The sequence below is a fragment of the Myzus persicae genome, unplaced genomic scaffold (genome assembly GCF_001856785.1).
Source record: "Myzus persicae strain clone G006 unplaced genomic scaffold, MPER_G0061.0, whole genome shotgun sequence".
Lineage (NCBI taxonomy): Eukaryota > Metazoa > Arthropoda > Insecta > Hemiptera > Aphididae > Myzus > Myzus persicae.
The window spans coordinates 84,404-108,363 of record NW_019102330.1 but is presented as its reverse complement, the minus strand read 5'-3'; the positions used below and the strand labels follow the sequence as shown (position 1 = coordinate 108,363).

Genomic DNA, 23,960 nt, shown 5'->3' with positions numbered 1-23,960 from the left:
AATAGGTACCTATAGGCCATGAATGGCAAATTTCGCTGACGTTGCATGCCAACAAATATGTTTTCTTTACTTGCGTGACATTAAATTATGAAATATATATATATAAATAATTAATGAAAAAAAAATCGTGGTCTTATAATTGATTATTAAAAATAAAATATACCTTTTACCTAATATAATAAGAATTTTAATTTTTCGAGTGCCACGGATTTGCCAGCCCTGCTATACAGTACATAAATTATAGTACTACCCAAGTTGTACTAAAAAGATTTCCGAACACTGCAATAATATCATGATAATGATTTCAAATCATGTTAAGACCACACGTGATATTAGATTGTTATTTGGTTAACGAATTTACAATAAAATCGTATCAAACAGGATGAATAATTTTCAAAAATATATGTAAATTCTTATAACGGTTTCAGTATATTATAGACCATTGAAACGTTATCACTTACCACATAATAGTTACATAATAATTTTTCGATGATAATATGTTTTATGAGTTAAAATCCCAGTACAGTTTTGTGTTCATATTTTAAACGTCACAGCTCATAACTAATAATAAAACTAACTTTTGTCAAAATACATTGTTCGTACTTAATAATAATTGTTATATTATGTGGCAATAGAATAATATTGTCCTCAAATAATATTATGACATTAACTACGTGTTAAGGTTAATACGTATATATTAAAATATTAAATAGTAAGTAAGTATTCACGTCGTATCAATCCAATTTTAATTAATGGAAGTAATTACTTGTTGCGTGAAAACTGTATAAACATAAATTAATTGTTATATAACACGGGCTTATACCATAATATGCACAAAGTAAAAAAAAAACCGTTTAACTGATTGTTAGTTTCAGTCGACTAATCAACATAATACTTGCGAATGAGTAGATATATATAACATGGGTCATAGAGTAAAATATATAATAATATAACATCACTATTAATTTAACTATATTAATTCGACATAAGCATACTAAGCAAGCGCTCATCTCTATACAAGCAAATAAATATAATATAACATAATTGTGCAGGAGGAAATATGCGATATTATTGGCATTTATATTATTTTAAGTTATAAGAGCTCTATTATGTATGCATTATGTTCTTCTTGTGATAGATGACAATATTAATTATTTAATATTGTTAATATTTCTATTGAACAAATTATTATCAAGACAACTCTCGGCCGACACACAACCGTAAAAATCCCTGGCCTCCGAAGAACTGTTCGACGAAGACAGTAATGATATTATTATTACTATTATTATTTATTATTATATTATAGTCTCCGGTCTCCATGCGTGTATAATATAACAGCGCTTGTAGGTATAATATATTATTATTATTACTATTACTACTACTATTACTATTATGATTATTATTATTATTATTATTATTATTATTATTGTTACCGTCATCGTACGTACAATACATAATGCGGTAAAAATGTCCCGACCGCCAGAGGTTTACCTAAGGTTTTACATAATAAGAATAATATTATATATTGGTACCAAGTTTGTCAATGACGCAATTGCTGCGCGTATACAAACGACGACGGTGCCTGTCTGCCTGCCTGTATCGACGCCCTCTAGTGGATTGCGCCAACCCGTGTTATCCAACAAAACCTCCTTGTTATGTTGTATTTTTTTTTAGTTTTAGTGTTACTTAAACTTACATAACCCTCTCCCGGTCACTCCGTAAGTAGTATACCATCTTATGTAAAAAAAATCAAATACCTAACAAAATTATAGCATCACGCGGTACCCCTCAGCCGCAGCGGATATATAATATATATCGAATTAGTCAATATAATAACAATTTAATATATATTTATAATATAAACTTTTTATTTTATTTTTTCCCCATTGTACACCATAATAATATCGTTTACAGCGGTTACCACCTGCTAACAATATAATAATAATAATAATAATAATGGATATTTGACACATTACACCTAATGTAAATTATAATATAACCAAGCCAATAAGAAGATACGCACGAATAATATTTTAATAATAATTTGTTTTTGCGTTAGGCACACTAGATATATAACACCTATTATATGTTTATAACTATACCTAACCTACGTTCATGCACTGAAATTTTGGATTAATTATTTAACGATGTATATATTATAATAAATATTATCACACGTTGTCACGTCGATAATATTTTAATATACCGTACATAACATTGTACATTTGTACACAGTCTATAATATTATATGTAGGTATAGGTACGTCATAACGAATTCTACAAAATAATGATCGTCGATCGATTATCGCACGTTTTATAATTTCGACACGACGTGCCATACATTTTCTAAAACAAATTAAGTATAAGTGTATAGGCACTGAAAAACACGCACTGGCTACTGCAGCAGGTGGAAAACTATTATAATTTAGTGCAATTATATGAACATCGATGATAAGCCATAAAATAGGTTATATAGATGGCCAAAAATAAAAAACTTTCAATGGAATACATCGTTCAAAATAACTAAATGAGAGGATTTCTTTTAGGAGTGGCTTTGTTTACGCCACGTAAATTATCGTTTTGTTATTATGAGAGAGTTCACAAATATGTTACAATTATTAAATTATTGCAACGTTATAACTTGTAAGCTATGTACATTAAACAATGTACTTATATCATCTATATATTACCGAAATGTGAAGAAGACGACGAACCTGTTGCCACAGCTGTTGAAGGATCGCAACACAAAAAAATTCTATATATCTGTAGGTTGGTAAGTAGGTAGATACTAGATTTATATGTGAGTATACAATTTTATACTCGCTAAACTTGCCCTTGAGTCCGACCGGCCGTGAAAAATCAGCCACGCCGTCGATAACGTCACTTTAATTTATACATACAGCGTGCCTCCTAGCCGTGGTACTCATCCACGTTAATAAATGCAATGTTTTCAAACCAATATTTTCGAATTTTACTATCAAAAAAATGGTTTCAGAAAACTGTAACTAAGTGTGTATTGGAGAGCCAGAATGTTATTATAATCAGAATTTCCTACATAATTTTCTGCAGGCTTACTTAACATAAACTTAAAATAAAATATTTGTCTTCGTTTTTCTCAAAAAATCGCGATAGCCATTCTACAGAATCAATTTATATCACAAATATTTTGAAAATTGTGTACAGGTGAAACTGAAGCACCATATTAACAATTAAAAGCACAATTCAATAAAAAATTGTATTTTATACAGCTAAGTCTCGATACTTCGAACCCAGTACCTTGAATCTAGATAATTCGAATATTTTTCTTGCCCCTTCAAGTTTATTTAAGCTGTGTTTCAAATATATAACTCAAAAAATATAGGAACATTTAGGTCGAATTTATTTTTATTCCCCTTGAGATTTGAGTTATCGACACTCGACTGTATCGTTATTATTAACTAGGTAGGTATACATCATTTTTATTATTTTTTTTTTTAGATATTATGTATTTTGTATAACGCATTTTGTATTTCAAATATAATTATAATTATGCACACGTGGTTTTCATCATTGTTTTCAGATCGACACTTTTGTGAACGAAAACAACGTGCATATTATTAGTTACGAATTTTAGTTTTATTTTCCTTGTTTTTTTTGCTATAAATTCTTCTTATGCATACATAGTGGTCAATGGTCATCGACTGGTATAGGACTTAACATATTTATTTAATAATCCAAGAGGCCAAAATCTATCCTTGTTCGGCTCGTTAATATTTAGTACGATATTATACAATTTAATTTTAAAATTAATTTTAATTATTATCTTGGAACGTACGCTGATAACGATTAGCAGAGGGGATAAAAAAAGAGCGCTTAAATACATAATAATATAATATTTATTATGTTTATTATTAGATATTTTTACTTACCTACCTAATCCAACAAATTAGTTAAGATTTTAAGATACATTTTAAAATAACATATACAATTATTTACGTCAAATACAGAGTGTAGAGGATGCTTCACCCGCATGTGTTGTGCTGTCTTACAAATGTACAACATAGCAAAATCTGTTTTGCGCAGAATAGGATAACTCAGTCTGTAGTCATAATAGTTTCACCAAAAGCTTACACGATATAATGTATAATATTTTCCGTGCCGTGGTGTTTTAATTTGTTTGATATCATTAATAAGAAAAAAAGTTAAAATAGTTTTATAAATCTGATATTTTTTAGGTTTTTCAAACTTAAATAACTTTTGATATTGGTTTTATAAAGAAAATAAAAACTTTACGATACAGTTAAAATTCTCCTCTGTTCACGCTAAAAATTTGGTAAATATATACTCCCTAATAACAATAATAGATAAACAAACAATACGATGGTAATTTTCCGAAAACACATTTCAAAAATATTAATTACCTACCTACAGCAAATAACCTATACTGAAGGACATGACAAACAGAGTGTGGGACAGGTGCGTGTAATGTACTATGTGCGTGTGAAAAACCCTGCAGGGTTTGAATGAAAAATAAAAACACGCAGTAAAGTGGTTTTTTGATAAAACCCTCTATTTTCTTAAAAAAATCGACTTTATGTATACAATGTGAACATGGCTGGGCTGTGACCGTGTCGAAATAGATCAGTACTATGTTTATTTCTATGTTGGAATATATTGGGGTATATTATGGGGGTGGAAAAACCGGTATATGCACGTATATAGTGCAGTAGTGTAGGATGTACAAGGTAGATAAATCCAGTAATATCTATAGTCTTATCCAGTAATACATATCATACGTGTTGGGAAAATGAAGCATCGTTATTATTATTTATTTATATGAATTAATACACATAACAAAATGTATAATTATGCTGCACACGAGTGTAACGACAACAGCTGATCGGTTATCAAATTGAGTGAAAGCCATGCGGCGGCGATGACCTGGATGTCAAGGTACGCATACATAAAATAAAATACGAAAAATTCACGCTTTCGGCCAACGTTGACCCGAATAAAACTACGGGTAAGTACTACGATTTTTTCTTCCGCTTCATCCCGCCTTTTTCTATATCAGCCAGCAGATATATCGTTAGCCGCTAAATTGATATATATTTAATAATATAATAATAAAAAAATATATATTACATACTATATTATAATATGTACCTACGTATAAGTAAAATTGTTGAGAGTAATCCGGTTGTGGTCCACAGTTTTGTTGAGAATACAGCATAAATCACACATTTTAATCAATTTTAAATGGGAAAGATATGAGAAAAAGGAAATTTATTATCAAAATATCTACTATACTACCTATGTGAGATTACCTAAATTATTAAAACAATAATTGTTTTAGATCGTACACAGTGTTTGAACATCGAGTTGAAACTGTATTGAGATTTAAATGAAAAGAGGGATCTTCAGAGGGATCTCGGACATTGAAGGGGCGAATTCCTAACATAGCCTATACGACGGCCATGCACTCATGCTTACATAATATTATAAAATATTTCTTTATATTATAAATAATGTCGATTTAGATACATTGTTTGTTCGGCAATGCGAATGATTATTGTCTCGGGGTCAACAATAATTTTTTCATCCATCGACCAATGTGATTGTATTTTTCCGGTGCAGCAGTGACATAGGTACCCAACCGAATTTTTCAGACACGCAAACAATAGTGTCGTCTCGGGTAGATATTATTGTATAAGTACGGTTGGTGGACTGCGCAAGGACACGTCGACGTCAAAGTATTATATATATGTAGGCACATTTAAATACTATATAGGTATTAGGTATATATATTAAAGTATATTTATTTATTATTTACACATTTATCTCTAGTAAGTACTAATACAGTAATACACACATTGCATGACTATTTTATTACTATTTTTCATTAATTGTTTGCCTGTGTATAATATAATATATATATATTATGTATAATAAGTAAGTAATGGGTTAAGGGTCCAGCCGGTGCAGATGCTGTCGAGAGCATAAAATCCAAATAAAGAATATACACGACAGCGGCTTAGTGCTTACACATTATGAGGTAGGTAGTTGTAGGTGTACCGTACACCTATTATTACAACAACATGCCGTCACGCACATGGGCACGCGCACGCGAGTCGTTGTTACCCGCGCAACTCTCTGCACTCTGTATATGTATAATATTATTGTTATATAACACCGTTTAATTTGCTCCGGAGGTCTCCACGCGATTCGTGTGTTCCGTTTAAGGCGTGTAATTAGATGTTATTGTTTCACCGACAGCACCGTGCATAATACACCACAATATTATATTATTTATTATTTATTTCATATAATTATATGATATATGCAATTGCAATCGGTGCGAAACCATTTAGAATATGAAATCATACGATATCTACCTATTGAAAATATATTTTCGGGCAAAAGGGTACACTATGTTTTATAAATAAAAATAATATCAAGATGTTGGTAATAACTAATAACACTTGTAAATTGTAATGCAATATAATATAATCGTACATATATATATACACGCAATACGCATGTACACAATACACATATTATACACATTTGAGAGATACAATTTAATATATATATATATCACCTTAATACATGACATAATACTTCATATTATGGGGTATGGGCTGGTATGTATAGAAGGCACCCACTTCTAACAGCTGCTTTTATATACTATGTAGGTACCAATCTTTCCGTCTTACATGTGTCATCATCACAACATATCATTTATATATTAAAATCGCATCACTTTATACGACTTTCAAAAAATCAGGCCTAGATTACAGCGTAACTATTCAAGACTCCTCTAAAAATTACATTAATTCTTAACCAACATACAGAAAACCACGTTATTCAATATAAATTACAAATATTTATAATATTACGCAATATAATACCAACATAATACGATATATTTTATGAATAGGTAAACCTATCTAATTATGAATTATAGTATTTACCGCAAACACATATATATATCGCAATATTGCACATATTAGAGAATATACGGCTCAAACAACTCTACCATATGATTTTTAATTCTAAGCTAAAATTACTTATTGTATAAAATGTTTGTATAGATTGTAATTATTCTTTTAATAAAAAAAAAAAAGCTAAAAAAATTTATTTGCACTGTATATAACTATTTTTTTTGGGGGGGGGGGGGCATAATTTGATTTTTTAATCAATAAGGTCAAATATTTTTTCTTTATAATGGATAAAAATCGGTTTACCACAATATTTTCCTGAAAGTTGATAACAGTCAGTGATAATATATTTCGTCAACTTATATTAACAGAATTGTATACTCTTATCAGTAGGGGTGGGAATTTTCAATGTTATTAGTTATACGAAATTTAAAATACAAGATTATAGATACATTTTGTGCATTATTCATAGTAGAATATAATGTATATTATATACAATTTCATTAGAATCTGTTTACGTATAAAATGTCATGAATATCCTAAGTCAAAAATGCCCTTATTAATCGAAAATTCTAAAAATGCAAAATAGTTTTTCCATTCAACATAAACAGAAACAGATTCACACCAAAACCAGTATCATATTTCTAGTAATAATACCACTAATGAAAAAAATGCAAAGTACCAATACATTGAAATTCCAGCCCAACCACTTATCTATTATCACAAAATAGATTTTTCTCATGCCCCCCCCCCTGAATTTTTACCACTGCACCCTTGCCCAGTAGCTCCATTTGAGGTTCTTTTTAAGGTTGTCAAAATTTAGGTAAGCAAATTTTCTTTTATCATCAGGCCATTCTTTTCAACTTAGTAAATACATATAGTTTATGCATGCATGGCATATATATGGGGTTGATGAGTTATAAAGTTGGATTAGCTTTTGTCATGCATACCAAATGTAGGTACATTTTTAAATAATAAATGTACACTATACCTCAATATCATATATTAATATACTATGGTTTTTATAATATATTTTAACATTTATGCATCAGCCGTTGGAGCGTTTGTAAATGTTAGGCCAATAAGACACAGACAAAAATAGGGGTGCATAAGTACACCATACCCTCTACCCCAATAACACCCCTTCCTTATAGTCATAACTAGTTACTCAGTAGTTTTACAGTATCCGGGTAGGTATATGTAATATGTATGATTTATTGAAACAAATTAAAATATCTACAAAAACCCCATCTACGAATTATATTACCTACATTATTTTGTAAGACTGAATATCAATTCATACGTACATCAAAGATTAGGTAAAGTAATAAAACAACAACAACAAAAAACCACTATTAGGTATTACACTACCAAAAGAATTAATTCTAACGTTTAAGTATAATAGTATTAAGTATATTATATAGTACATGTTAATACTTGTTTATAGTACAAGGTGTCTAGAATATTTTAAGACTTTTTTTCAAATATCGTTATTTGTACAGCTCGTTTCTAATAATACATTAGACGTTAGTCGTACATACTCGTGGCAATAGAGTAAACAATATAATATTTGAATATACAAAATTTAATGCGCATCTTTCGTCTCCCGTAAAAGGTCTGCCCACCAACTGATATCTTTTTATAGGTTTTAAATCTATATGGCCACTACTGAGCTACATCACGAAATTGTATTTTATATAATATGTGTATGTATATTTAGAACGCATATAATACATGTAATGTAACTACCAACTATATAGTTATAGTATAACTATTACATTTTATATACGATAACCGCAGGTACCTACATGTAATATACTAATATGCATACATAATAAATAATATCATAATGCAAAGTAGTGGCAGTAATGGATAAACATTGGCCAAGTAAACCTTAACCTTTGAGTAGGTGTAAAATGGTAAGCAGAATAGATTTACAATAGGTATAGTATGAGTAATACTATATAGATTTCACCCGAAATCGTTACGCCGTATATTATTATATTGTGCCGCCTTTGCCAATGTCCGATCCGATTACGTGGCTTATTTTTATTCGCGCAGACGAGCCTATTGGCTTTTTTGGAACTCTCTTGCACATAGATAGGTACTACAAATAGATGCTACGCGCCAGTGCACTCGTGTATGTTATATTCATATGTACACCGTTATGTATATATTTTATATACGATGTATATACAGCTGACACACAAAATAATATGTATTATGACATGTTTACATCCTATTAATAGAGTGTTACGTAAATGGGTCATCGGGATCCAACATTGTATTATTATAATTGTAGATTCAGAATACGGGATAAAAAATTTCGGTATTTTTACGAATTTTGCCGAAATTTGAACTTTAAAAAAAATGTGCGTAATATAATAATATAATAATTATATTGTGTATTTTTTTTAAATATTTTTAAATTGCTTTAAGAATAACTTAGGTAGAACCTTGTACTACATTTTAAAGTTTTTGACAGAGACCAAAGATGTTTATCAACACATTAAAAAAATAATAAAAAATGTCAAATGCCTATTATAATTATAAGCTTAATTATAATAAATTAGTCTTAATTTTTGGAAAATTTCATTCAGAACATGGAATTTTTTTTATTTTTTGCATTCGCCCAAACATCATCATCTAAAATAGGAAATTGATAGAGGAGCAGAAATTCATATGGATATTGGATACTTGCAGTATTTAATTATAGGATATATAGGTACCTAATAAGTTACATTTTGTTTTTATTTCAAAAACAATTCAATAGAACAAATTAGTAAGAGTGGTACCCAATGGATAATATAAACACATTTTAGTAAATAAATATTATCGATATAACATTATAATTACTTGATTTATTTTTAAGCTTCAGCCATACTCTATTGAACCTATATTTATAATATATATACGCGTATATGATTACCTATATAATAGGAAATTATATTTTTGCAACGCTGCGAAAATCCGAGGGTAATGTGAATTTTAACAAAATTGTATTAAGTACATTGGATTTGCAGTTTGCCTCGACAATTTAGCTCAGGTGTTTCAAGGCTATTCCTCCAAAAAACGATGTTTGCAAGTACGGAACAAGTAGTTAAGTATTTACCCAACACAAATATATACATAAGTTAAAATAATATAAAGGATAAGTAATACAATGTATTATATTTAATCAGTAACATGTTTTGTTGTAGTAGACAAAGTCTACCACGATCCACGAAGTACAAAATAAAGTCCTAATATTGTAAAGCTTAAGTTGTTTCAAATGTAAATGTTTTTACGTCTCATTTCTTAAAAAATTGCTAATTTGTAACAATTTAGTGAATCTATTTGATAAGATTCTATTTCAAAGATAACAGTTAGGACCTATATTATTAGGTACATTGTTAGGTATATTTATTTATATATCTCTACCAGTCTACCGTCCATAACTACGTATGTACAATAATATACCTAAATGTTACGACTTATGTTCTCCATATCTCATACAATGTGTTATGTCGGCATCGGTAATAATAATTTAAATAATGTAAATTTGATTACACAATGTTTTTAAGCTTTAAATTATTCTCCCTTGTGCATAGTTCTGTTTTATTACACTATTAACGTTTTCCGCAATATTTCATTAAAAAATATTCATAAAAATAATTAGGGTAATTTTCAGTGTGGATATATAATAGAATAGGTAGATAAAATAAATAAATAATTATAGGAATCAAGGAGTCTATACAGATGACTAAAAAGCAACAATTTACATCTTTATTTTATATCAAACATTTTGTAAAATAAGAATTTAAGCGTTGTTTTAAGTTAAAATGGACAAAAAAATAATTTAACCAATTTGTAGATTATAACCACCACTGATTATTAATTATTATCTACTGTAGCTTGAATTAGATAATAATATTTTACGTATGTAACAACACTACAGAGTATTTACATTTTTTTTCACAAACAATTTTATTTTGGCTCATAAAATTATATAACTATAATATATATTATATTTATAGATATGTGAGACCTTCATTTAGGACAAACCCATACACATATTTATAATATACAAAAAATTTTAATATGTATAAATTGTATCGTTGAATTGGATATTGGATAGTTGGGCGCATATTGGTTGCTGATTTACCGTGTTTTAGTTACATTTTGTTGTGCATTCTCGTATTTTAAATAGGTAATTCTAATATCGCTGTTTAATTCAATAATCAATACCTACACTATTTTAAGCAGATTACAACTTAACAATATTATGGAAGAAAAACAAGCCCTTACTAATAAATCACTAAACTAAATGAAAAGCTAGTCAAAATGTATAAATTATGTTATTTGTTGTTCGAATGAACAAGGTGAATCTAAACAATTTACATACTTAACGATTTAATGAAATTTCATAAAATCTTGATGAATTTATGATTGCTTATAATATACTAATAATATACTAATCTAACTAGCAAATTTGCGGAATTGGAAAATAAAATACACAAATCAAAAAAATAAGCTAGTTCTCGTCAACAAAATAACTGATATAAGTTATAAATAATTTATAAAGCCCTTAATATCATTTTCAGTTGATGCTAATACTACTCAAACATTTAATTTCATAACGTTCGACTAAATTTAGTTTTTAATAAAATGGGTTTAAATGTAAATTCATTATAGGTGTTATCACCTTGATAAATCAACTAGAACTCGAATGTTAAAAATTACTTTCAGCGATTCAAAAAATGTTTTTGATATTCTTAAAGCACAATCTAAAATGTATTTTTATAGGTATTAAGCTTACAAGGATATTCGCTTTTCATCGGATCAATTATCATACTACTCTATTTGTAATATTGATATGCTTCTTCTTTAAGATGTGTATAATAATGTATCAGCAATGAAAGCCATAAACATCTCCATAAGTTGTTACCAACTATAATAAGCAGTTCTCATTCGGTGTTATAATGACTCTAAATCACAGTATTGAATCCATCAAAAATGCATTTTAAAGTATTATATCCTTGAATTTTAGAGAATAATTTCCCGCTCGTTTAAATTTTAATGGTATTTTAACATTTTTAAATAATGTCTACTTTATAAAATTGCAGATATAATTAAAATCTAATTTTAATTTAATGTTGTTATTCAGACTTTTAAATAATAAAGTAGATTGTCTACCTCTAATAGAAAAACTTTTATTTTTCTTTTTTAATTAAATATTTTAAGTAGATGAGTAGTAAAGTACTATAAGGATACATTTTTAATACCTAAAACGACTACTAATTATACCATAATGCCTCCTGTGATAGTTCGTATATCAGTATATATCTGTTAGTAATTCTGTAATTGAAAAAAATGTTTGTTTTTTTCAACCTACCTAATGAAAATAATATGAAATACGTTGTTATTATTATTTTAGATTCAGAGCTAATGTATTGATTTTACAATGATATACGTTCCTTTATGGTTTTTATGTACATAACAGATGCGTATTAATGGGAGGTTTAAGGATCCTAAGGCTTTTTGAGCTATATAGACATTTGTCAATTTTTTTAGTTTTTTTTCCGATAAATCGATCAATTTTTCTTGGCTCCGTAAAAAAGCTTGAAAATTGTATACGAAGTATAGTAAGTACGTAGTTCATACTGTAACTAAAAAAATCTAAAATAAAATGTACAAATTTGAATTGTTTTTAGATACTTGAAGTTCAAATTTGGACGGAATTCGATATTCAAACGAAAAACAAATATTTTAGCTAATTGATTGTAATTTAAAAGTATTTTACGTTGGTGTTTAAAACTTTTATATATATTATTATATTATGTTATAAGCACTGTGGCATTTTCAAAACATTTAGATTAATTTAATGCTATCGCCAATTTATAGCTTATGCCATGTATTTCTATGAATAGTAAAATAAATCACTACAATATTCCAATTAATAGCAATATATTTATATGATAATAGGGTGACAGATCGTCCTTATTCAGAATCGTTTTTCGTTTTCAATACTTTATCATTGAATTCAAATTTAATGCATCCATTACTACAGTGACCTACTCATTGGCGTGGTAAGACTCATACAGTACAACAGAGTAGTTACCTACTTTCCCCCTTTTTAAATATTATGTTATATAACCTTAACGGTTATAATTTATTTTTCTTAGTTTATACTTTATGATAGCGTAATATATATCGTAATATACAGGCATATAGTAAATTGTTAATTTTATTGTTCACTCATACGAATATACGATGTATTAAAGTAACTGCTAACATTTTACCTTAACTGGTACGTTATAATTCTATATAAGTATAAGTACATAAATCAATGGTATCTTTTCCATACAGATAAATAAATAAATCACACTAAAATTCCTTATCATTGCAGGGTACAGATTAACATAATATAGATATTATTGATAGTGGGTACAGAAAAAAAAATAAGAAACCTCCCTTTTCTGTTACAACAACCTTTTCGACTAACGATCTCCCCTTTACCATTATAATACCATGTAGGTTATATACTACAGCACTATAATATTCACACTGTATTCATCGTGAACTATAATATATGGTAACTGACTTTTCAAAATGCTTGTAGATTGATTATCATATACATATAACAATAAATAAGTAAAAATCTGTTTTCATACCAGTGTAATATGACTGGTTGAACTTCATGAGAGCCGAGTGGATCTTGCCCTGTCTGTACAAGGCCTTGCCCTCGTCCAGCAGCTCGGAGGCCCGTAACTGCACTGGCCACAGTTTCTCGACCAACGACTTGACCAGTACGTCTACGTGCGGCTGGAATGGCGTGCGCATGCCGCACTTGTGGCACACTAACGGTTTGCAGGCGGTGCCATCCCCGCACCTCCGGCAGCACGTGTGACCGCACAGCAACGTGACCGGTTCTCGGAGCACCAGGTTGCAGACGCAGCAGACGAACGGACAGGGCTGTTGCTGCTGATGGTCGTGGCGAGTGTTGTGGTGGTGGATGTAGCTTTGGCGTTCCTGGTGGTCGTCGTGCGCATGCTGTAGAAATTGTTGTTGTTGTTGTTGTTGTAGTGACTGTGGTGGCGGTGACGAAAACTTTTCGCTTGCCTGGGAGTCGTCGAACTGCTGTCGGATCAGATCGAGGAAGGCCGAGGTCACGTGCCACAGGCAGTCGGCGGGCAGAGGGCCCACCCGGAAACACCGGGCGTACAGATCCAGGGATTCGCACACGCGGCCGCACTTGGCCACCGAATCGGCGTACGCGATGCACGCTTCCAAATTGTCGTAACCGACATCGATGCTGCCATTTCGGATCTGCTGCAGTCCCTCCTGTTGCTGCTGCTGCTGCTGTTGCTGCTGCTGCAGTTGCAGTTGCTGTTGCTGTTGATGTTGCTGTTGCTGTTGCTCCTGATGGAGAGCAACAGGTTCACCGCCGCCATACGTACTGATGTATAGACCGGAGAACTTGTCGTTTGCTACCACTTTGGCCATAAAATCATTTATGCTAACTTCTACCTCTTGAATGAAGAACGACATTAACCTGTGAACAGGGCACAACACGCAAACACCATTAGTCGTATTGAATAACATCTCATTTTAAATAGCTGTTATGATTAAATTCAAAAATGATAACACAATATTGTCGATCAAGTGCATTTTATGTTAGAACTATTATAGCTAAAATTGTTCAAGTAAGTTCGTGTATACATTGTAGTATGTCTACATGACTGAAAAAAAAAATTATTTTCGATCTATTATATAACCTACTTTATAAAATATCTATGAGCTATGGATCAGAAGACATATGGCTAATTTATTATTAAATAGGTATTGACCTAACCCTAAAACGTAACGTCACGGGCAACTGCGTTCGACTGGGTGTTTTACATAATGTTAAGTATTAAATAATATGGCATCTGCTCCGAATCCGTATCATCGTATACGGGAATGTGATCAGTTAATTTTTTCTCCCTCCGTTTAAATCATAGAATATTGACCCTCTAGAGTACGTTATTATTTATTTCCAAAATTATTTGATGACGACTCCGATGATCATAGTTTGTAAATTAATGTATATCATATATATTAAAATATGTATGCTAGGTTATTATTTATATTTTTGTTGCACGAAACCAGTCCAACCGATACATGACCAACCGTAAATTCATAAGTAAAGCACGTGTGCACCGCGCTCCCTCTTTCGTTCCTACTGGTTGACCGGCAATTCTTGTCGTAGCAACAGAGAGCAAGCGAGTGTGCGCGCCCGCCGCCCACTCCCTACACTTCAACAGACACGCCGTTCCGTTTAGTCGCATTATTATTATATATTAACAGGTTACGTAACACGGGCAGAACCAGTCAGAAATGTTTACAAGAACATAATGACATAAAATCTACGTACACACACGCGACACAATCGCATAAGCTCGTGCATGTTATCGTCGGGTTAGAGTACGATCGTTTTTTTTTTTATTAAAACATATTATGTTATTACTTATTTTGAGTACATACGATCGCCGGAATAAAATTTTACTAATTTACCATAGACAAACACTGGATGTTTATTTTTTAGGAGATAATTATTGACATTTTTGTTTCATTGCAATTTTTAAACGCCTAATACCCATTACAAGTAATTATAGTCCACGTGATATATAGGTACCATAATAATAATAATAATAATATTATAATGTTGACATTTGATTATTTGAATATATATTGTATCGAGTTATGTGAAATTTACGGACGGAACTAAAATTTTACAGACAGTTTACCGATATACTGCCTACGAACAACAAACAAATTGTTCGACTGAAAATGGGATGGTATAGGGATAGTTCATATAATAAATAACCCACCCCATACACATAAAAACAGGCAGTGTAGGTATTACAAGATTCAACACCTATTATTCGTAATTTTTTTGTTCAGCATGTACGAAATTGCACAACGAAAAGTGAACACCCACTACAAAGTTGTACAAATTTGTAATTTCGTATTACGCACTTTTAATTTCGTTATGTAAACAGTGAGTATAATGAACACACAAAATGTTTATGAATCATAAATCACCAGAACGAGATCTAAAAAGTGATATGTTATGATTCCTGCGACTCTGTGTAAATTATAATAATATTATATTATACGCAAACGATTGAAATGAAATGGGGTCTGAGTGCGTAATGACGGCACGATTGAATGTTATTAGGTCATTTCTGTAGCCAGCTATGTATTATTATTATTATTATTGAGACACTGCAAACGTATACCACCTAGTTACAATCCCTCTTTTTTTGTTTTTGCAATTGCGCACGGTGTGGATTCACAACATAACTGTGACTGTTACGAAATACCTAGTATTAAAATACAATATAATATTATTATGTACCATCCCGACTATTTAATAGTACATAAAAATCAACGTATTAAGTAAGTACATCCTCCCTTGGTAAATAAACTTTTTTTAGAGTAAAAATCCTCTATAGAGTTAAAAATGACTACTAGTAGGTATCTATACTAGTATATTATGCTTACGAATATTATTCTATACATTGCAGCAGCCAATTTTCTATCAATCCATAGTAGTTATAATAGTTACAGTATAGTATCCGTTCCATAGAATAGTCATTATTCGAGATGATGATCACAAGTTTTTAAGAACATTTACGATTATAATATTATAACATATTTTGCGGACTGCCGTGCTTAGATACACCTACTTACTATCATATCATATATAGCGGTAATTCTGACGCCCTATCTCGAGTAGAACACACAGACACGAGTGGTATTTAATTTTTTTCAATATTTCGGTACTTACCTAACGTGTAAAACCCAAATTCCCATTCCATTTACCTATTTGTTATGTATATTGTATTATGCGAGTAGTTGAATCTAATCTAACCTTACCAAATTATGTTTACAAAATATTATCACTTTCACTTTTATTAATCATTTAGGTATAGTTACAGTGTACCCAGTGGTGTATTATGTGTGTGTGTGTGGGGGGGGGGGGTACTGGGTTGTACGGCGTGTAGTATATACTCGATTCTCTAGTTTTTTTTTTTTTACCATTTACTCACTAAATGTACGATAGGTTCGTGGATAGCCATATATAGCCCCACTTTACCCATTAGAATTATCAGTGACGTAAACAAGATATTCTATAATTATTTGCAATTTTTAATTCTCCATTAGTATTTAGCAGTTACCTACTTAAAGATATCAGCAGAGTATCAAAAAATATTTTGAGAACCAATGAATAAACTAAAATTGAAAATTCATAACCTCGACGATTACCAACTATTAATATTTACCTGTTTGAAGAATAACATACCTATTCCTATACTTATACTCTTATAAATAATACAGAGTGGAAATTTTAAAGTACATTTTTAGCATCATATAATTCAAGGTGGTACAGTATGTACCTATACCACTAAAAACAAATACCTAATTCAAAATAGTAAATACTTCGAGATTCTGGGCAGGGCTTGAATGTATATAATTATTAATAAATGAATAATTATGAATGTTTTTTTTTTGTTTATCTGGCAAAAACTAAGAAGCAGTAAAGATGTTTAGGTTTTTTTCATTGAAGAAGGTTTTTACTAGAAAATTGAACCTAGTTGTAACTTTTTTTAGGTTAAAAGTAAAAAATTCTTAGTCCTTTTTAAAATATCCCGGAAACAAAAAACAAAAAATTTAGAAAAACGGTTAATTTTAACGCAGACCCGGTTTTTGACTAAATTAATTTTTTTTTAACTTTATAATATAATAATAAAAACCGTAGAATTGAAATGTTCACCAAATATTTATAAGGTTCGAATTAAGTTAAATATTGACTTTGGAATTCTCGATATTTAAATGTTTAAAACAGATGTAATAATATTGTATCCAATATTTAATATTTATAATACTTGTACCATTTTTAAGAATTATAAATGTTGATGGATTAATAAAAATAACTTATATAGTTTATATACTCCAATAGTGTATATAATTTATAAATTGAATAACTCAAAAACTATCCTTTCGAATTTTGATTCTGATACGTCAAAGTTTGCACAAAAATAAGCGTTCTTGTTTGAATAACATAAGCTTATATCTCCACATAACAACAAATCTCAAAAATGTAAAAGTTTTAAATCTTTTTAGTATTTAAAAAAAATCTAAATATCAGATTCTGAATAACTGCATAATTGAATGAAAAAAGGGTGAGCACAGTTGATGAATCAACTTATATAAAATATGTATGTACTGGGTTTTTGAGTTTATGGTTAATAATTTTTCTAAACATTTTAACTCGTAAATACATATATAGGTAAATCAAAACTTGTCTTAGGTATTTGATTCTTATCAAAGATGTAATGGATATTTGATGTAATATATTTTTATTTTTTTTTTTTTAGTATAATTTTTTTGAAACATTGTTAGATAGCCAGGGTGCGATACTTTGTTATCTTAAAAATACCCAATAGAGGAAAGCGTAAACTTTTTGTTTACATACCTACTGTGATTTATATTTTTACATTTTTAACTATCAATATTTGATATAAGTACCTGCCTACTACGTGAAATGAGTAAGAAAGCATAAACATGGTTTTCTTAATACATACTTCACAAATTAAACGAAAAAATTAAACCTATCATTTAATTTACATGATGAAATTATTTTATCTAAAAACGTAAAGAATCTATTTTTTTTCATCGAGACTGCAGTCTTGAATTAAATTATTTCTACTTTTTGATTGTTTTTTATGAAATCGGAAATTTTTTTACAAAATTGGGTAACAACAATTAATAATAGGTATTCTACGATAATATAAAGAAATTATAAGCATTTTAATAATTCCCTTATCACTCGATAAAGATAGTTAACAGTAAAATACATTTGATTATATTTTTTCGAATATAATGAAGATTAGTAAATAGCGTTAAGAGCAAATGTAATTTTTTTAAATTATTATTAGGTAGGATATACCCAATAACAAAACACGATACACCAAGTACATTTAACAATTAAAGGCGCTATTTAATAGTCAAATCCAAAGAATTTTCATCTAAATTTGTTTAAAGAGCTATTATTTACTATCAGAAAAAATATTGTGAACTATTTAAATTATGAGTATTCATAAAAAAAATATAATACTTATTGGTATGTTTGAGGAAGAAAATTATTTTATTATTACCTTGAAACAATATATAGACAAATATACCTACCCTATATATATTTTTGTAAGTATATTAAAAAAATATTAAATCATATTTTCTTCAGCTTACAATATAGTCTTATAATATTTAATAACTTAAATATATTAAATGAATACTTTTTTAAACATTTCAACTTGTGATAAAAATAATAGTGTATCCGTGTAGGTATAACATCAAATCATGTGTGAATTATTATAGTCAGTTAACGTCAATCTCAAAGTTCCACAAACGTACATAGATATTTGTATAATAAGCTCAAAAACATAACAAGAACTTTAGTCCGTCATACCATTTTACCACAATATCTTAACAGTTATCAATGTTTTCTTTATATTAAGTGTCAACTATTTAAGACTCACAAAATCATTTGAATATATAAAGTACATATCAACTAAAAAAATTACACTGAAGTATTTAAACTTAAACAAGAGATTCTAGTTTAAAATACAAATTGAACAACTACTTTAAGCACTAACCACTAACCTGTATTATAATGATCTGTCAAAATTATGACCATGTAAAGAAATAATATGTTATTTTGATAAACATTTTAAACGTAGCCCTTTATGCAATTTTGCACCAGTTTGATGAACTCTGGACAAATAATTGACAGTAAATTATAGTATCATTCTTATCATTATAAGCATTAACGTTTCAAGCATTGTTCGAAGATGTTATTTGTGTACTTAGGAAACACATTAATTATAATTGTTTTATTGAGACGAACAACGATTAGATGAAGAGTCTTTAAAATGTCAATTGACTTATGAATACAAATAATTAAAACAATTCTTAAAATAGAAAAAAGTTCACAGTTCTTCATGAATTATTTATTCAAGTAACATTTAATGGATAAATTGAACATATCTAGGTAATGGACCGCAATCGTTCAAAAATCACACAAATGACTATTACTATAAACTGTAGTAACTGTACATTTTTAAACCTTGTATTACTCTGAACAACTAATAAAAAATGATACTAATAATTATTATAGTGATGCATACGACATTTTAATTGTTTTAATAAAATTATTTTTAAGTTAATTGTATTTTAGTTAGAATTTTTATTAATAATTTTTTTTTTTTAATTTATAAAATTAATATAATTAATAAAAATTCTTCGTAACTAAAATCTAAAGAAAAGTAAATAAATAATATGTTTAATTGCAAACATAATAATACACGGTAAGCATAAGTATATAATATTATATTATATCGACTTAATGTAGACCACGAAGACATTCAAATTGTATTTTAAAAACATTTTGGTGCATCACTTACATCAGCTTATAAATATAAATTGGTCTGTGTAAAAAAAACATAATATTAAACAGTTTTAACTTTTATTCGTCCCAGGAATAAATTGCAAACGTAAAATAAATTGCGAAATTGTGGTTAACATTTTTGAATAAAAATGAGTAACTTTTTGATAAATGCAACTGACTAGATCTTCTAATACCTGTTCATTAATGATATTAAAGTGCTGTTATAGTATAAAATAATATTTTTTTTTTAGTTTACAGATTTTAGGTAAGTTTAACAACAGTTGAACGATCTATTATTTTTTAACGATTTGGACTAATGTGTGCTAGGAAAGTTATACTATTCATGCAGTGGTTTTCTGTTAAATCTTACAAATAATATTATTATAATACAATATAAACATTCACAGCTATAATATTCTTATACATACATAATATATTTATAACTATTTAAAAAAAAATAGTTGATATCATAAACATGAAATAATAACATAATAGCTAGTATCGGTTCTTTAGCTATACCACAACTACAGTTATATCTGCTAAAATATAATTTTAATTACATAATAAGTTTCGATAAATTGCTTCACGAGGTACGTAATCAAATACAATTAGTTTTATCCCACGCGCGGGGTTCAGGAGAGAAAAATAATTACCATTATATGGTATTATGTGGTAATAGGTATATATAATATATTATAGTATATCATGTATTGGTATGTACCTAATATATAAGTGGTTCACATAATAGAGCAGTAATATATATTATAGTAAATGTTCTGATCAGTGATCCCACAGGAACTCACAACCATCAAGATCAAGGTTTTTATCCGAATGATATCCTTACGTATTACGTATTATTTTTCGTACATATATTTTATTATTATTATTTCTACAGTGCGCTTGCCCACAAATAACGACGAGGCTATTTCCCAACGAAACAATACTATAAATGTGTATATTGTTATGGCAATCGTATTTTATAATTTCGCCGGCGGGCGGGCTACAATATGAGTGGTTATACCCAGACCAACTCCTCCCCCCCCCCCGCACGCACACACCAACCGATTGAATGGTTACGAATTCAAATATCGGAAGAGTTACGTCGTCACCGTCGCGTGCTCGCGACGGTCGTGTATCTATATAACCAAAATTTCATGTGGACACAAATTCATGTTTTCGAATTTTTTTTCTCTAAATGATGATAAGCGTCTCGGGAAGAAAACACAATATTATTATGTCACGCAGAACGAGGGCCTCCAACGATTTCCACCACACACTTTTCTCATACGAAACATATCGTGGTGTTACTCACACACGTTGCCGCCACGAGTATAATATTAAATTATATTTTATACTGTAACTATAGAGCTGTGATATGCCACATGCACCACGGGTGCAACACGTCCTGCTCGCCTCATTAACATATTATTATATATGTACGCAATCGATGCGATTAAACTCCAGCGAAAAATCGTAATCCAACACACACACACGGCGATTGATATCGGTATAATATATAATATATCATAATATGATTACGCGGTGTCGACGATTTTAAAACGAATAAAAATTTTTTCAATCTAGCACGCAATCTTTGCACACCAAAAAACCTCTTGCAGCTTATAATATGAAACAGGTACATCATCGCCATCATTTATAATACGATATTTCATAAATCACGACCACCCTCACCAACTACCACGACAACACCAACACCCTCGATGCGCACCGTGATTTCGGGTCGCTGTATTATTGAAACGATTTTCGAAAATTTATTTCCTGCACGGTTATTATTTAGTGACACTAATTTTATTTTCCCAAACTCCTGGTAAACGTATTATTAACGCTGACGTTACGCAATGATAATTTTGTGATCAAAGACCCTATTTTGTTTTCTCGCGCCCGCGTATTATCGTCACACCCGTAACACTTATATATGTTGTCGAGTATAATACACGACAACATGATACAATTACATAATTTATATACTATACCAATGTAATCGACGATGGTAAATATAATATTTATTTTCGCCACCCCCAAAGTACACAACAATAATAAAAACAAAGTAATCTGAAAACAGGTGTCGTTTTTATTGATATTTCTAAACCACTTGATATATTAGTCATGAGAATCTTTAGTATCGCATGTAAGCCGTACATTTTTTTGGTTATAAATTAGATGACTTTATACAAAAAAGGTGCTGTACCTTTACACTATAAAGATGAACGATTGAACTCCTTAAAATTAAGCTAATAGCTTACTATTTATAATGATATCGTAAAAATCTACTAAGAGGTGAAACGTAAATTGGGATAGTAATGATTTTTTAAAGCCTTTACTCAAAACCATAGTAGGATCAAGGCTTAATAAGGGAACAAAGGAAAAATATTTTAATTCACCGATTATTTTAGAATACTATGCGAGCAATCTTTGGTTAAACTGGTCTAAACGAATATCGAAATAATATACAACTATATTTTAATTTTAGTGGGGCTATTATGTATTTATTGTCCGATTTTAGCAAGCAAATATAATTAAGATGATAATTAATAAATTAGAACGTCATGTTGTCCAAACTACTTCCAGAAAACTACTTAAATAATGTAAATCACAAAATTTTACACAGTAGAACAAACACTTCGAACCACATTAATACTTATTGGTATTTTTAAATTTTTGACAGTGGACAAGAATTTAAAAAAAAAAAACAAAATGTTATTAATATAGTGTGGTAAAAAATTGTATATTTCGATTTTACTTACAGTCATCACTCTCATTTTTGGGTGAGTACATATTTTGTAATCCAAATTTGTTATTTTACAATGGAGATGTAAACTTAAAAAAAAACGTCACCTCCTTAAATTAATACGAGTATATGTGTTTAAACAAATTCACTTTTATTATTATATCATTAAAACTCGATAAAAAACAGATTAGTTTGTTGACGCAGAGTACAGTATTAACAAATCAGTACGATATTTACAACACGAAACACGAGCTATACGTCATGCGACGAGAAACGCCAACGGCCAACTGGTTCGTGAAACGATTACATTCTCGACCGGGCAAAAATTTAAATTATCACTAGTCCATTCAACCGAGTAGCAGAAAACTAGCAGTTCGCAGACATCGGTCGGTTACTAGCGCTCCCCGTGGCTTGTTACCCACCGACGACCACCATACATTTTCTACAGCAACGCCGCGACCTATCTAATGTAGATAATAATATACACTATACACTATTCAGTTCAGTTATATTTTCCCGACTACCCACGTCGTCCTGACTCCCCCGAGTAGAAAAACAATTTTCAATGTCACTTCTAGATTTTATTAGGTACATACACATAATAAGTATATCCTCCGCTAGAAAATTTTATTATTTTGCAATATTTGATTGACATCCTATCCAAAGTACCAACTAAATCCAATTTTCTACCACTTTTTCACACGCATAAAAGATTAAATATTTTCTGCTCTAAACCATAAAAATAGTCAACACATAACAAGTAACAACAAATTAAATTACAAGTAAAAAACCTATCATTCTAAAACCAACTCATTGC

The 23,960-nt window shown here is 29.7% G+C and overlaps 1 protein-coding gene across 1 annotated transcript in view; it reads right to left on the bottom strand.

Moving 5' to 3' along the window:
- The window catches only part of LOC111031877 (LON peptidase N-terminal domain and RING finger protein 2-like), a 38,909-nt gene extending 15,433 nt beyond the window's left edge, over positions 1-23,476 (bottom strand). Inside the window, exons 1-2 of the mRNA XM_022311989.1 lie at positions 23,160-23,476; positions 13,574-14,454 (exon numbers count right to left, since the gene is read on the bottom strand). Coding sequence (XP_022167681.1) covers positions 13,574-14,450 — 877 coding nt within the window. The 5' untranslated portion in view covers positions 14,451-14,454; positions 23,160-23,476. The remainder of the gene's footprint in view (positions 1-13,573; positions 14,455-23,159) is intronic.
- Between the last annotated feature and the right edge of the window lie 484 nt (positions 23,477-23,960).